The following is a 17,413-nucleotide window of genomic DNA, read 5'->3' on the forward strand; positions in this document are numbered from 1 at the left end:
GAAGTGGTTATAAAAGGCCCCCTTCCCCCCAAGGAGAGGTATGTGAACTTTGCGCCATCTGGTTTTATCTTGCCTTTGAAGAAATACTAACTTGAGATTCGGAGCATTCTCACCGGGTTCTTCCCCGGAGATTACTCGCTTTCTCCCCCATTTCAGGTATCTTGTCCTCCAGCTCGAGGCAAGATCGTTGATAGCTAGGACCGGCCGGATTGCGCACCATCAATTGGACTCTATACCAAATAGGTTTTCGTGATGGTATGAATTTTGATATCCAAGTCAATATAATTTGAAAAAGGGTAAATTATAAAGACCCCCTTATACTTTGATCGTGAGACAAAAACCCCCCTTCCATTAGCTTTTTGTTAAAATTGATCGTTACAATATTTTTTAATCCCTATACTACCTTTGTAATACTTATTCGAAGAAAAAGCACCATTCATCTTCTCCAACCTCAGGATATACGAATAGTAGCAATGGTAGTTGTTGTAGCGGCTTCTGAAGTCCTCTCTCTCTCTCCCGGTCTCTCTTCTTCCCCTTCCCCTTTCTCTCCTTTCTTTCCGATTTCCTCTGTTTTCTATTCCTTGCAGATGGAGAGAGAGAGAGAGAGAGTAAATGTTTTCCGTTCCCCTCCAACATGTTGTCTTTCTTCTTTGATAGAGACAATGGTTTTGGAAGCTGTGTTGCTCCCTCAGGTGCATTGGATTGGTACGCATTGAGGTACTCGCTTGACTACTTAGTTGCTCTGCCACCAATTCCACCACTGCCTCCGAAGGCCATCATCATGGGAGGAATTGATCCCGGTGATGAACTAGTAGGTAACCTCAGTTGGAATTTTTGGTGTTATTGAAGAGGTGGAGGAGGTAGTTGGGGTTGGGTAGGTGAGATCCTACTTCTGCTACCGTCGTGGTTCTTGTCATGGTAGTAATAACAATTCGCCCCCGATTGAGGCTCCCCCTTCATCTCTTTCCGGTGGAAATTCCTGTGGCAGTCGCATGTGGCGCATTTTAGGGCCTCTAGGGTTCCTTCCTCACCACTCAGCATGAATTCGTCAAATTTTTGACCCTCCCCCTAACCCCTATTTACCCCCAACCCCATTCAACGCCTACACTCCCCCTCCCCGCCATAAATTGGAGTTGCCCAATAACTTTCCATTTCTAACCTGTTAAAAATGTAGTCATAAATAATGCCTTCAACTGAAGCGCATAGAAATTACTAAGATTTTGGTAGCAAACACTACAATGGACACTGACAAAGTAAAGATCTATGGGGCATGTGTTCGTGTTGATTCTATGTCATAGGTTGCACAGATTGAAGGGGCAGAAAAAGAGAAAATGAAAGAGAAGGTGCAGAAGATTATAGCGCATGGGATCAATTGCTTTGTGAATAGACGAATGATTTACAATTTCCCTGAGGAACTATTTGCATATGCGGGAATTTTGGCGATTAAGCATGCTGATTTTGATGGAATTGAGCATCTTGCTCTGGTAACTGGTGGTGAGATTGCATCAACCTTTGATAATCCAGAGTCGATTAAGCTTGGGCACTGTAAGCTCATTGAGGAAATCATGATTGGTGAAGACAAATTAATTCACTTCCCTGGGGTTGAAATGGGTCAAGCTTGCACCATAGTATTAAGAGGTGCTAGTTTTCATGTGCTTGATGAGGCTGAAAGGTCTCTACATGATGCCCTGTGTGTACTCTCTCTCAAACTGTTGTTAACAGCAGAGTTTTACTAGGAGGAGGGTGGCACAATGATGGCAAAGGAAGTTGATGAATTGGCCCGTAGGACTCTAGGAAAGAAGTCTCATGCAATTGAGGCATTCTCACGGGCCTTACAGGCCATCCCTACAACTATTGCAGATAATGCAGGTTTGGACAGTGTAGAATTGATTTCTCAGCTTCGTGCAGAGCATCACAAGGAAGGGTGTACTGCTGGAATCGACATCCTCTCAGGGGCAGTAGGAGGCATGGAGAAACTTGGAATCTCAGAGTCATTCAAGGTCAAACAAACCGTGCTAGTTTCTACAACTGAATCTACAGAGATGATACTTAGAGCTGATGAAATCATCACTTGTGCCCCACGGAAAAGAGAATATAGAATTTAAGAGAGTTGGGATAGAGAAAGAATGAGAGAGGATGGTGGAGGGGAAAATAAGAGAAACAATAGGTTAAATAGGTTTTAAAAGAAAAAGGGCAAAAAAAGAAAATAGAAAAAATTTATCTGACTTAACAATCAAAGGGGATTTTTCTCTCCCCGTCAAAATATAAGAGAATCTTTATCGCAAAACAAAGTACAAAGGGGTCTTTGTCAAAGTTTGAATGAATTTCTTTTACAACCCATAAGTCTAAGTCATATTTTGAATGAATTTCTTTATAATTTACCCTAAAAAAAAGAAAAAATAGAGTTTGAATGAATTTCTTTTACAACCCATAAGTCTAAGTCATATTTTGAAACAATCAAAGTTCATTAGAATTGAGCATTGATTTGGAGGATTACTATTCACTAGTTTATGTGGCCTTAATTTTTTTTTTCTTTATTCTGCTTTATCACGAAATGAAAAATGAAGTTAGTTGAGAGAAACGTAGGAGTGTAGATCTCTTTAGTCTTCATGGGTCCCTCCCATACGCATTCCCATGCTTTAAAATGGGTGGAAATGGATGACATGAGTGCATGAAAGAAAAAAAAATAGTAAAATAATATTGGGAGAGAAAAAAAAAAAAAAAAAAAAAAGAAGAGATGGATAGAATTGAAAAGCCAAAAGCAGCTGCTCAGACCGCCACTCCCACTCGAACGGTGGAGAACAAAAGCTAGATAAATTATGTAACCCCATTGGACTATTGGAAGAAGGGGACCGGCTAACTGCTTTTCCAGTTTTCATTTAATGATTCTCTTTTCTTCTCAAATAAGAAGATTAAGATTTAAAGTTAAAAATTAAAATCAGATGGAGATGGAAGGATGGTCCACATTCGTTCATTTTCAGACAGAATCTGCCATAATGGGATCGGCTCCATTTAATGGTGGGCTCGTCATAATTGTCCACCAGTCGGTGGGCCGCCTCCTAGTCCTAGCTGAGTCGTAGTGGTGAATCCTTGACCACATATGCATACACCTCCGGAAAGGAAAAAGAGGACAATTGCATTGAAAAGAAAGCCGAGACGGAGACGTTGGAATTTGCAATTTGCAAAAGCAAACAAACAGAGTACTGTTATATACATTTATTAAATAACTGGCTGGGACCGTGCGATGTAAGGAAAAATTTTGAAAGATTTAATAATTTTATTTTTCATTTAATGTTGATTTATAGAAAATAATAATAGTTAATTGAATATGAATAAATATTTTTTAATAAAATTAGTTTTATTAATAATTTTTATCCTTTTTATTATTTTTAAATGAAATTTTGATTATTTTTAAAATAAATAAAAATAATTATAAAACCTAATATGTTTATTAATTCCACTAATAATTAATAATTATAAAGAAATGACAACGGGGTGGATTTAGGGCAAGGCACCCCATCCCCGCTCCGTCCCCAATATCACACGGGTTCAGGACAAGGTAACCACTCCTTAATGTCGAGCGAGTTCAAGGGCAAGGCACCCCATTCCTCATAAAGGATGGAGAATCCTTGAATTTCACTGTCCCATCCCCAGTATTAGGTGGGTTCAAATAGAGGTGTAAATTGGGTCGTACTGGGTTAGCACGACACGACCCACATTTGGCCCGCACAAAGTGCAAGTTGTAATGTGTTGGCCCATGAGGCATCCCGGGCCATGCCTTCCTCCTCTAGGATAATTTGGGGGGTCAATTTGGCACGGCCCACGGCTCGAGCCCGCACAGGCCCGTGCCATGTCGTGGGTCGGGTTGGTCCATGGGCTGGGCCAGGCCATGCCACACACCAAGCCAATCTCAAGGCAAGGCACCCACTCCTCGTCCAAGGTTTTAAAATTTGGATCGGATAGGGAGCCATTTCTGGGGTCAAAACAGTCTGTTTGTCAAACAGACGACCCACTCTTACAAAAAAAAAAAAAAACAAAAACAAAAAAGGCCAAAAACAATTGTCCGGGTTGACGGTTCGACTGCCCAGGTTAGCGGTTCGCTAACAAATAAATGGTTTTTGGACAAAAAGAGGTTTTGAGGAGAAACAGTGTCCAGTTCTCAATTTTTTGGTCTAACCATTTGGTTTGATCCAATTTTGAAAACATTGTCCCCGTCAACCCAATATTCAATTTGATGATAGAAATGATCAAAAGCATATATTGAGTATCAACCACATGGTAAATTTCTAAAAGTATACTAAATTGTCTTTAGTATTCAAAAATGTAATTTTATAAAAGTTTTGGAAAATTTATTGTGCTTGTGTAATTTTGAAAATTTATTCAAATTTATTTAAATTTTTATTAAATAATTTATTTTCTTTTTAAATGGTTTAATTACAGAATTATACTAGTTTATCTTATAATTTCTAATATAAACTAACCAATAATTTCCTTTTCCAATATTATACTATTTTATCTTAATAATTTGTGTAATTATTTGTTCAAATTATAGTTTTTCATTTCCCATAGTCATTTATCTTTAATAATTTTCAATGAAAATTATATAATTTTTTAATGATCCAAAATCTATCAAATGTAATAAATTTTCCTAAAATTTCCAAAATATTCTAATATTTTTCAATAATTATTTACTGCATTTTAAATAAACTTTCACATTCTTTATATCTTTTAATTTCAAAAATGTTATTTTATGAAAATGTAGCTTTATGAAAAATTTTGAAAATTTTATTACATTTGTGTAAACTATGGTGATTTAGATTTTTTTTTTTAAATTGTTGTTAAATATATATTTTTATTTGGTAGTTTACAAACAAAATTACACTAATTTATCTTTTATTTTTCAATATAAATTAATTAATAGTTTCATTTTCTAACATTATAATATTTTGTTCCCCACTTGTATTTGATTATTAATTATAATAATAACAATAACTAAAATTTTATACTTTTTGATAATTGTTAATATAATTCTCAATTTTATAGAAATTAGTTAAAGAGTTTTCAATTTCTATAAAATGTTGTTAATGGGTTAACTAATAACAATATTTATTAACTTTTGGTAATTTACTAACCGTATTTATTAACTTTTGTTAATAACACTATTTAATGCTCATTGAATAACACTATTTATTAATTAATATGGATATTTTAAATGAGGGAGAGTGGATATAGATTGGGGGGATGCATTTTAGGCATTCATTAGAGTGTAGGGCAACACAATACTTTCCTATTGCTTTAAATAACAAAATAAAAATACATTTAAAAATAATTATTGAAAGCATATTTATTAAAATTAAATAAATAATTACTGAAAATAAAATAAATATTAATTATAGTAAATATAAATATATAATAAATATACACTATTATTGTAAAATTATTACTAATAAATATAAATTTATTGATAGTTATTTTCTATAATTATTAATTGATATAAGTGAAATTAGTTATTTACAATATTATTTACTTATTTAAATAATATTGTTATTTAATTTCTTAAAATATTAATAATTTATTGAATTTAATAATCCATAAAACTATAATTGTACTATTATTACATAATTCGTTATTAATTTTATAAAATATTAAATTATTATTAATATGAATATTATGAATTCTATTATAATTAATTTTCTACTTTTAAGATTTTTTTTTAATTTATTACATAATTTCGTTATTTTAACTATTCAAAATTTTGTCATGTAAAATATTTTGTTATTTAAATATTTAAATAATATGTAAAATATTTAAAAATTTTCATTATTTGAATTTTATTTATTTTAATGTTATTACGTAATAGTAAATATTTTGTTATATTATTTAGCTATTTTAATCTTTTTTATTTAAGATTTTTAGTTATTGAAATATTTAAATACTGTTTTATTTTTTTATGTTAAATTCTTATTATTTGAATAACATTTAAATTGAATAATTCATCAAATTATAATTTTTATTGTTACTACATAATTTCATGATGAATTTTGTAAAAATATTGAATTATTAATAATATGAATATTATTAAATCTATTAATTTTGTGTTTTGAATAAATATTTTAAATTTAGTATATAATTTCATTATAACATTTAAATAGTTCTGAATTGATTTTTAATTGAAATTTTATTTAGATAGATATAGATATAGATAAAAAGTGGGAGAGAGGATAAATAGGATTTATAAATAGTTTAGGAGAGAATCTCTCTACTAAATTAGAGTTATTTTAAGAGATAAATAAGAGTTAGAAATAATTTAAGAGATTAATTGGAATTAGAGACAAGTTAGGAGGAAGTGGGGGAAAGTGGTGCCACTTAGCTAAACATTAAAAAAAGCTTTATGATTGTTAGAAATAGTTAGATATATGTAATTTCTTTATTGGTTTAATGGGTAATTATGTAAAATTAAAAAAATTTAAAATTAAAAAAAATAGAAAATTAAGAAAGGAATTTTCGGTAAGAAAAACTATACTGACCTAGCAGGACCGATTATATATATATATATATATATATATATATATATATATATATATACATTTAGGGAAATGAATTTTGTAGGTTTAGAAGAGCCGAAGAGGATTGTGCATCTACCAACCAGCTATAAGTCTACGGCTTCACCGGCAAAGTCGGTCTATTTCCCTTTTATTAACGTCACTGTTGCAATCTGCAACTGCAACTTGTTAAAATGGGGTCCACTGGATTTAATAATTTAAGAAGATAACGGAGTTACTATTTTTGTCCACTAATTCCGTTATGATTTTCTTCTATTATAAGTAAAGTGGACCTTTCCCCCTTTAACGGCGTTTATGTTTTCATTTATTAACATAATGCTTACCTAAACCTAAACCTACTTTTAAATTATTATTAATTATTAATGGCAGAAGTTAGGAGGTGAGAAGGAACACACAACAAAATATAAGACGTTCCGTGTTGGCGTGTAGACGGATGCGTGCCAGATCATCTCTTCTACGTGTCATCGTGCTATTGGATTTCTTATAGGGGCAATTTCTTGACTTGATTCACGGGTTCTATATTTTTTCGCCCATCGCCACTTTTAAATAGGGATTCTCGGTGCCTCTCCTTTTGCATTCTTCTCTCAAGTCTCATCCAGTTTTCTCATCCAGTTTTCTCATCTTCTCATCCAGTCTCTCCAATTTTCAAGGTACATCTCCCACCACCGCTTTCTTTTCTTTTTCTTTTTCTTCATTTTTGTATGAGAGAGCCCCCGACGCGGGTATACTACTCCTGCAAATTAATCTCATAGATTTTCTTTCTTTTTTTTTTTTTTTTTAATTTAAATCGTGCAGATGCAGATCTTCGTCAAGACCCTCACCGGTAAGACCATCACCCTCGAGGTCGAAAGCTCCGACACCATTGATAACGTCAAGGCGAAGATCCAGGACAAGGAGGGCATCCCCCCTGACCAGCAGCGTCTCATCTTTGCCGGCAAGCAACTCGAGGACGGCAGGACCCTTGCCGACTACAACATCCAGAAGGAGTCCACCCTCCACCTCGTTCTCCGTCTTAGGGGTGGGATGCAGATCTTCGTCAAGACCTTGACCGGTAAGACCATCACCCTCGAGGTCGAAAGCTCCGACACCATTGACAACGTCAAGGCCAAGATCCAGGACAAGGAGGGCATCCCCCCTGACCAGCAGCGTCTCATCTTCGCCGGCAAGCAACTCGAGGACGGCAGGACCCTTGCCGATTACAACATCCAGAAGGAATCCACCCTCCACCTCGTGCTCCGTCTGAGGGGAGGTATGCAGATTTTCGTCAAGACTTTGACTGGCAAGACCATCACTCTTGAGGTCGAGAGCTCGGACACCATCGATAACGTCAAGGCCAAGATCCAGGACAAGGAGGGTATCCCACCAGACCAGCAAAGGTTGATCTTTGCCGGAAAGCAACTCGAAGATGGAAGAACCCTCGCCGACTACAACATCCAGAAGGAATCCACCCTCCACCTTGTGCTTCGTCTCAGGGGAGGAATGCAGATTTTCGTCAAGACCCTTACCGGCAAGACTATCACCCTGGAGGTAGAGAGTTCCGACACGATCGACAACGTAAAGGCCAAGATCCAGGACAAGGAGGGTATTCCCCCGGACCAGCAGAGGCTCATCTTCGCTGGGAAACAGCTTGAGGATGGCCGAACCTTGGCCGACTACAACATTCAGAAGGAATCAACCCTCCACTTGGTGCTGCGTCTGCGTGGTGGGATGCAAATTTTCGTGAAGACCCTGACAGGGAAGACCATCACTCTGGAGGTGGAGAGCTCGGACACGATTGATAATGTCAAGGCCAAGATCCAGGACAAGGAGGGTATTCCCCCGGACCAGCAGAGGCTCATCTTCGCTGGGAAACAGCTTGAGGATGGCCGAACCTTGGCCGACTACAACATTCAGAAGGAATCAACCCTCCACTTGGTGCTGCGTCTGCGTGGTGGGATGCAAATTTTCGTGAAGACCCTGACAGGGAAGACCATCACTCTGGAGGTGGAGAGCTCGGACACGATTGATAATGTCAAGGCGAAAATCCAGGACAAGGAGGGCATTCCTCCTGACCAGCAGCGTCTCATCTTCGCTGGAAAGCAGCTTGAGGATGGGCGTACACTGGCCGATTACAATATCCAGAAGGAATCCACTCTCCACCTTGTCCTTCGTCTTCGTGGTGGTTTCTGAACGGGCTGGGCTCCCTTGATTCGTATCATGTCGATCCTGCTACCTTGATCTGTGTCTCTGTTTAATTTGGAAAAGTTAAAAACTTAAAAAAACCTTTAAATGTTTCTCTTCTCTTGGTGTCAAGTGGTCTCCATGAGGCCGTTGCTGTAATGAAGGTGCTTAAGTATAATTCTATGTGAAAAAAATCTCTATGGACTATGGTGCTTCGTTAATTTCCTATAGTTTCATTTGTGTGTTGGCCAAGTAAATTTGAATCCTGCAACTGCAACTCCTCTCCTCTAAGCAAATTTGGATTTTGGGGTCTCAACTAGTCTGTTCAATAGTTGGGGGTGTAAGAAAAGCCAGGGGTTCAAGTTGAGCCCAGAGCGGATCTTTGAAAACTTGAAACTACGATGATGACGATGATGATATAATACTGGATTAGCCATGAAAAGGGATATATTCTTAGGATTTGGAGTTTTCATTAAAGAAAGAAACTACAGCTCTAGTCAATGCCAATTAAATTATTAATTCAGGAATTTTAAAAGCTCATAGAACACGGTTGATAAATATTTTTCTGTTTATGTAATTGATGCTTTTCCGGGGATACAGACATTTCGAAAGAAGAGAATCTGAGAATTGCACAGGTTGGCATGTTGCTGTTGCAATGTAAGTAGCCAGACAAATTTTTTGGAGGACGGATGGTAAATTGGATTAGAGGCGATCAATGCTTGCACTATCTACGATTTTAGGAATTAGGAGTGAAAGGGGCTAATGTTAGCAAATTTTTAGCCAACTTTAGTCGGTGTTCATTTTTCATCATCGGTCACCTTATACTATCCCTCTGCGTATCCTGTTAGGTAAGGTATCAGTAGGATGATACACACATGGATCCTTCCTTCGAAAGAATTGAACCATTGTCCCCATCCCCAAAACGTTAGGTTGCAATTCCTAGTATTTTTTTGGGGGGAAATTCCCGATAAGTACCCTGCTCTTTTAAGTTGAGTGTCAATTTTAAATTTTTATTTTGCGATAATAATTTTAGTACATAATTTATTGTTAAAGACGGAAATACTTTGAGCAATGCATGATTCCTGATCAAAATTCTAGAAAGTTACACCTGACCCCTAGACTCGATTATGATACTGCACTAGGTGTCGGATTGGGCTGTCTTTGATAGGCCAATCAGTGAGATCCTTAACGGGGGTCAAAACCTGGGTATGTTGGGACAGTTTGAGAATTCATCTGAGTGGGTGATCATATTGACAAGATCAACCCTTTTGTCGGACAAAGGTAATGATCGGGGATGCACTATCTCTGATGGAAACCAAACTACCTGCAATTGATTCCAATCATTGGAATTTTTTTATGCAAATTTTATATATGATATATATACATATACAGTTTCAAAATGTTTGCAAATGGTTTTAATTCCCGGGATCCATGTGAGCAGAGAGTGCAACACTGTTCCTTGCAGCCAAGGGAGAGGTCCTCTCTTGTTGGCAGTGTTTGATCATTATGGGCTGAGAGGTTAAGTGTAAGACCATTGAGGGTAATACCTGATGGGCTAATCTTGCATCTGCCCACAGTCCCTGGGTTTTTATAAGATGGCTTGGCCCAGGGACCACTTAGTGTAAGTGTTGGGCCCATAGAGTCCATGTGATGGGCTCAAGGGGTTCACTGGGCTTTCCAGTGAATTCGGCTAGGCCTTGTAACAAAGGCTGGGCCGAACCCATGTGGCTAATGTGTAGATCAATTCTTGAGTCCCATGCCATACAAAGAAGCCCAACTAGACAGCAGTTTAGAAACTTATTGAGCCTTGATTACTTATTGGGCCCAAAGCCCATTTCGACTTAGGCTGATATGATCACCCACTTAAGCGGGTGTATCTGGGATTAGGGTTAGCTAAAAGATTAGGGTTCTAACTCTATCCACTCTTGAAGACCAAATTCAAATGTGATTTGAATATGGTAATCTCCTGATAAGATCAGGAGTGGACTGACCTAATCTGCAGATAGGATTAAGATTATCCCCTATCCAAATGCTGATTTGGATTGGGATAACTCCTAATAGGATTAGGAGGTTTTTAATCACTAAGAAAGGAGGAAACCCTGATCTTGAATTGCAAGAATTTGACCTAGGGTTTTGCAGTAACAACTTCTGCAAGTTTGAGATAGGATCTCTTCTTCCTAAGCTGAAATCTGCATCCACGCCACTTTACTGCAACTTCTGCAGTAACAACTCCTCCAGTCGCCGCCACCTTACTGCTTGGTTCAAACTCCTCTCAAGGGACGATCAAGAAGATGGTTCTTGAGATCAGTCTTTGCTGAAAGACTGATTTGGTTTGATGCTCTAAGCCTCCAACGGATTCTTGCGAAGAGTTCGGTACGTAGGATGTACACTATTGGTTCTGCCCCACCATCGCTGTGTCATCTTCTGCGGGAGTAGATCTTGGATCTTTCTTTGGGCGTGAACACCGACGTTGGGAGATTTTGATTCTCCATATCAGGTATAACCCTTCCCTTGATCTTGGTTCAGATATGGTTAGGTTTGGTTCAAGTAGATCCTTGAATAATTGATTCTAAAATAAGGGAATACGATTCCTAATTGATTGAAGGGAGAAAAATTTTTGAAATTCACCCACCTATTCCGCTACTTTCTTGGCATCCATACGATGGATTTTTCCCTCCTTTCAGTGGTATCAGAGCCATATGTTCGAATCTTAAACCAAGAAATCAGATCTGAACCTATGCAATTCGGTAGAAGATGTTCTATCCGGGTATTGCGCAGATTGCAGTTTTATTTCAACAAATTGTTTCTTGTATGGGCGATTGATCTGAAATTAATTTTTGTTAAATCTGAAATTTAATTTAGAACTGTTATTATTTTATTTTTTATTTAAAGGACTATTCATACATGGAGTTCGAAGATCAGATTTGGCGCAGAATGTCTGCGCACCTGTTATTTGTAGTTTTTATTCATTCTGGTATGTAAAATAATTTTATTTTATTTTTTTTCTAGACTGAATGTATAGGATTCAATCAAGAATGTAATTAATTAATTGAAATAGGATTTCTGTTTTTTATTTTTTTTCTTGATTGAGAAGGTGGCGGTGCTGCAGATTTGCAGATGAGGAGTTCGCTATCTGCGTTTTTGCAGTTTGGGAAACTGCAAACCTGATTACTAACCTCTATTTCGCAGGTTGTACGAACAGTCTAGATCAGTTTTTGATTGTCAAAAATTTGGAATTTTAATTTCAGATCTTTCATTGAATTGTTTTTTGAATTAAAAATTGTTTTTGGACCATTTCGGACCAGATTGAACCAAAACTGTTTGGACCGAATCTAGGGTTCGAAAGGGACTGTATTCAGTCCTGTTATTTCCCACTTTCAAGTCTAAAATCAATTTTTAATTGGAAGAACCAATTCGGCCCAACTTGTAAAGCCTAGTTTTAAGGGGTTAAATTTGCAAAAGCCCATTTTTACATAAAAGCTATATGGGTCGAACTACTAACTGCGATTCATCCCATATACCTAGATGATATTAATGGTTAATATTATGGACTTTAAACGGGTTGATTAATGGGCTTTACAATAGTTAATTGATTGGATCAATTCTTCCATTTCATTTGATGTGTGGATGTTTGATGTGTTGCGACTAGGGACCATAAGCACTTGGCCCGTGATGATACGTTAGTGGCTATTGCGCACACCATGGCTGAATGCACATCATTGCCATGGTGTTCCATACAGTCATTGGATGACCCTTTCCTTTGATGGTGGGCCCCCACAACCCTAAAAAAGGACGCATGCGGAAACCCTAGCCGAATTGGGCCACCATAAATCTGACTTTATGAAGGGAGCCACTTTGGTTTGACCTAAATTAACTAGGGCATAAAATTTTGTTCCCTCTAGCAAATATGGGTGTGTGTGATAGGGAGATTCATGTGATGAACTCTCTAAAGACCTTCCGTCATTAGCACGATGATGGGTCATTCAGTAATGAGGAAACACACCATAAAATTGGGCTATCCATTTGCTGTTGGGTCTGTTAGAGTGTTTCATAAGATGATAGGGGCATCATATACCGATGTGGGAGGGGCTTCACCAGAAAATGGGAACTCTCTCACGGTACCTTGGCGTAACCTGAATATGATGGGTGAGCACTCACTGGATAGAAAGGTTTACCTGAAAACGACTCTGAACCTTGTCTGACAGAGGCCAAAGGAAAACTCATACGATGAGTGGATATGATCCGTCACAAAAAGGTGTTGGAGTTATGCAGCTGAAACAGTTGGCTCCACGCACCCTATGTGATTTCCCACATTTCCAGAGACATATTCGCCGTCTCCATCACTGAGATAGGAGGGAAATCTTAGAGATTGACAAATGGAAATGGAACATAGATTAAAAAACATATCTATGTAGGTAACATGAATCAAACTAAGGTTGTGGACTAACATTTTGCTGTTTTATCAGAAAATGGCAAACAAAAAATTTGCTAAGTTGCTTGACGATAACAAGTTTTAGGGCCCAAACTATGCCGACTGGTACAGAAAATTTATGCTGGTCTTAACTTTCGAGAAGTTGGATAAGGTAGTTAAAAATCCTGCCTCGGAGCGTCCGGGTGATAGGGCTTCTGAGGCCCGAAGGAGGGAATTCCAAGATTGGGAGGATAAAAACTCCCTCGCTGCTATGTCATTGCCTCCCTGGACAATCCAATACAGAGGCAGTTCAATCAGATTGAACTAGCCAATGACATATTGGATAGTTTAAAGACGATGTACCAAGAGCAGAATCATTCTACTCTGCAGAAGGTCTTGAAGTTGTTCATGACCACGCAGATGTCCAAGGGGCAGAAAGTTCATGACCATTGTCTTCGGATGATGGGCTACATTAGCAAACTCGAGGCTCTTGGATCCGGGCTAGATCTTGCCACGTAAGTGGATGCCATCCTTAATTCTCTGCCTCCTTCATTTAATCCGTTTGTAATGAACTACAATATGAACAAACTGAATGTTAGCATCCAGGAACTCAGCAATATGTTGCAGAGGGCCAAGGATTTGATAAAAAAGGATGAGCTTGTGGCTATGCAAGAAAAAGAGGAAGGCAAAGAAGCCCCAAAAGAAAGCTGCCAAACCTAAGAAGCAGAAGAAAAACAAGGCATCCGATGCCTATCACTTGTGCAAGCAGGCCGACCACTGGAAGAGGAACTGTTTCGCCTACCTGGAATTTAAGAAAGGTAACTTCGAAACTTGTGTCATAGAGACTAAATTGTTAGTCACTTTTGTGTCCTGGTGTGTTGACTTCGGGGCTTCAACTCGTGCGTGTAATTCACTACAGAGGTTCAAAGTTAGCAGAAGGCTGAGTGAAGGGGAAGTGACGTTTTTCTTGGGAATGACTGCAAGTGTTGCAGCTGTGGCAATAGGAACCATAGAATTAGTTTTTAGAGAATGAATTCTTCTACTTAAAGATTATCTTTATGTATAGAACTTAAAAAGAAATTTGATTTCTATTTCTAAACTATGTGCTGATGGATATACTGTTTATTTTAGTAATATGATTACTGTTAAACGGAACAATAAATTCATCGCATGTGGGGAACTGAAGAACGGTCTCTATGTTCTACGTCCTTCTCTAGAAAATAACTTAACCAAAACTACATTGGTCGAAAACCCAAAGAAAAGAACTCGTGATACAGTTAGTCCCACGTGCCTATGGCATTACCGACTTCCCACTTGTGAGCCTTCCCTCCGAGGCAAGATGACAAAATGACCATTTAACGGTAAGCCTGAAAGATGTACAGTCTCACTTGATCTTATACATACTGGTGTATGTGGTCCCCTGAGTGTTAGGACTCGTAACCAACACGTGTATTTCATTACATTTACCGATGATTATTCCGGTATAGTTATGTGTACCTAATGAGACATAAGTCTGAATCCTTTGAAAGGTTCAATGAGTTTAGACAAGAAGTCGAGAAACAGTTAGGGAGATGAATTAAGGCCCTTCGATTGGATCAAGATTGCGAGTATCTCTCTGACGAATTCAGGGACTACCTGAAGGTCAATAGGATAGTATCACAATTAGCTCCTCCTGCTACACCACAACTCAATGGTGTTTCAGAGAGGAGGAATAGGACCTTGTTGGACATGGTCCGGTCACTTCTCATACACTCAGAATTACCCACATCATTTTGAGAATATGCATTAGAGACTACTATCTACGTGCTGAATTGGGTTTCAACCAAATCGGTTCTGAAAGCTCCATTTGAACTCTGGACCGGAAAGAAACCAAGTGTCAAACACTTGAAGATTTGGGGTTGTCCTGCGCACGTTAAAAGAATAAGTGCGGACAAGTTGGAATCTAAGACTAACCGTTGCTTATTTATAGGCTACTCAAAAGATTCGATGGGTTATCTATTCTATGACCCAAGTGAGCAGAAAGTGTTCTGCGGTCAAAACCACAGTTCTTAGAGACCGATTGCATCCTGGACACCCATCGTCAGGAAATAGTTCTTGACGATGAGAGCTCAGAAGCAGTGGGAGATGCCCCACAAGTTCCAGGTAGTGACCAACCTAGAAGATCCACCCAGGTATCCAGGCCATTGGTTCCTTATGGTTATGACCAGGATAGTTACCTGGTGGAAGCCTTGACTAGTGAGGAGGATCCCATGACTTACGCGGAAGCTATGTTGGACATAGATTCCCAGAAGTGGGTGGAGGCCATGAGAGATGAGATGGACTCGATGGAGGCCAATGGAGTTTGGACTCTGGTAGATCCGCCCTCCGGGGTAAAAGCAATTGGTTGCAAATGGATCTATAAGAGGAAGAAGGGCCCCGATGGAAAGATTGAGACCTACAAAGCTTGTTTGGTGGCGAAAGGGTATACTCAGAAAGAAGGCATCGACTATGAGGAAACATTTTCGCCCGTGACCATGCTTAAATCCATTAGGATCCTCCTAGCTGTAGTAGCATACCATGACTATGAGATTTGGCAAATGAATGTAAAAACCGCGTTCCTGAATGGAGATCTTAATGAAGATATCTACTTGCAGCAACCACAAGGCTTCATTGCTGCTGGTCAGGAACACATGGTATGTAAACTTAATAGATCCATATATGGACTTAAGCAGGCTTCTAGGAGTTGGAACATCCGTTTTGACTCTGTCGTCAAATCGTTTGACTTTGAGCAGAATCTGGATGAGCCCTGTGTATACAGGAAGTCCAATAGGAGTTGGAACATCCGTTTACAGGAAGTCCAGTGGGGATAAGGTCACCTTTTTGGTGTTGTATGTGGACGATATCCTACTCATTGGGAATGATGTAGGAATGTTGACTTTGGTCAAGGTGTGGCTTTCGCAGCAATTCTCCCTAAAAGATCTTGGAGAAGCTTCATATATACTGGGTCTTCGACTCTATAGAGATAGACCGAAGCGGATAATTGGATTATCTCAAGCTGCTTAGATTGACAAAATTGTCAAAAGATACAGCATGGAGAACTCCAAGAAAGGAAACGTTCCTTTCAGGCACAGAGTCACTCTCTCCAGGAAGATGTCTCCCAAGACTTCTGAGGAGATTGAGGGCATGAGAGACATTCCCTATGCCTCAGCCATAGGGAGCATCATGTATGCCATGCTGTGCACTCGCCTGGACATTGCTCAGGTGGTGAGTGTGGTAAGAAGATTCCAGGCCAACCTAGGGCAGGAGCATTGGATTGTTGTGAAGAACATACACAAATACCTTCGAAGGACAAAAGAGTTTTGTCTGGTATTCGATGGTAGTTCACTACAAATTCTGGGGTATACTGATGCCAATTTCCAGTCGGATTCAGACGATAGAAAGTCTACGTCTGGATATGTTTTCACGATAGGATTGTGTGCTGTTTGCTGGAAAAGCAACAAATAGGGGTCCACAGAAGACTCCACAACCGAAGCCGTGTACATTGCCACAAGTGAAGCTGCCAAGGAAGCCGTGTGGATGAAGAAGTTCGTTCACGAATCAGGAGTGGTTTTGTCCAGCACATCACCCATCCTGTTGTTGTGTGACAACAATGAAGGGATCACCTAGGTTAAGGAGCCTTGGGCCCACTCAAAATCAAAGCACATCGAGAGGAAGTACCTTGTATGGTGGGAGATCGTTCATAGAGGGGACGTCCTGATTCAGAAGGTAGCATCAGTGGAAAATGTGGCAGACACATTAACTAAGCCACTCACATAGAAGGTGTTTGAGAAACACATGGAAAGTATGGGACTCCGGCTTGTACCAGATTGGACCTAAGTGCAAATGGGAGCTGTTAGACAGTTTTGTATGCCCTTGGCTCCAATCAGTTTTGATGTACTTTTGACATTTAGTGTAAATAAATAAAGTACATGTTTGATTCATGTTGTGTGGTATGTTTCTATGTAAGACCCTTAAACTGGACACTTAATGATTATTCTGCCAATGCTGACACTAGTGTGCTGCCAAGTGTTGGGGTGGCTTGTCTCAGCCACCAAGGTGAGACCCAAGGCACATGCTGTTAAACAGTTTTGTATGCCCTTAGCTCCAATCAGTTTGATGTACTTATGACATTTATTGTAAAACAATAAAGTGCATATTTGATTCATGTTATGTGGTGTGTTTCTGTGTAATACCCTTCAAACTAGACACTTATGAGACTTGTGTTGGTTTAGAACGTTCACAGCTAGTGGGTCAGTCTAGG

General features: G+C 38.7%; 1 protein-coding gene and 1 pseudogene across 1 annotated transcript; both read left to right on the forward strand.

The window, feature by feature from the left end:
• The first annotated feature begins 634 nt into the window (after nt 1-634).
• Nucleotides 635-2,136, forward strand: LOC148878164 (T-complex protein 1 subunit beta pseudogene; annotated as a pseudogene).
• Nucleotides 2,137-7,136: 5,000 nt separating this feature from the next.
• On the forward strand, nt 7,137-8,944 carry LOC148878165 (polyubiquitin). The gene is made up of 2 exons (XM_088950061.1): nt 7,137-7,213; nt 7,359-8,944. Exon 2 carries the CDS (start codon nt 7,359-7,361, stop codon nt 8,730-8,732), a length of 1,374 nt encoding a protein of 457 aa, XP_088806187.1. The 5' UTR covers nt 7,137-7,213; the 3' UTR covers nt 8,733-8,944.
• Nucleotides 8,945-17,413: the final 8,469 nt, after the last annotated feature.

This window comes from Nelumbo lutea, chromosome 1 (assembly GCF_056320005.1).
Source record: "Nelumbo lutea isolate HS-2025 chromosome 1, American lotus-T2T, whole genome shotgun sequence".
In the NCBI taxonomy this organism is placed as follows: domain Eukaryota; kingdom Viridiplantae; phylum Streptophyta; class Magnoliopsida; order Proteales; family Nelumbonaceae; genus Nelumbo; species Nelumbo lutea.

Excerpts from the sequence above, each read along its gene's own strand:
- LOC148878165 (XM_088950061.1), top strand. The coding sequence starts at position 7,359 with ATGCAGATCTTCGTCAAGACCCTCACCGGTAAGACCATCACCCTCGAG.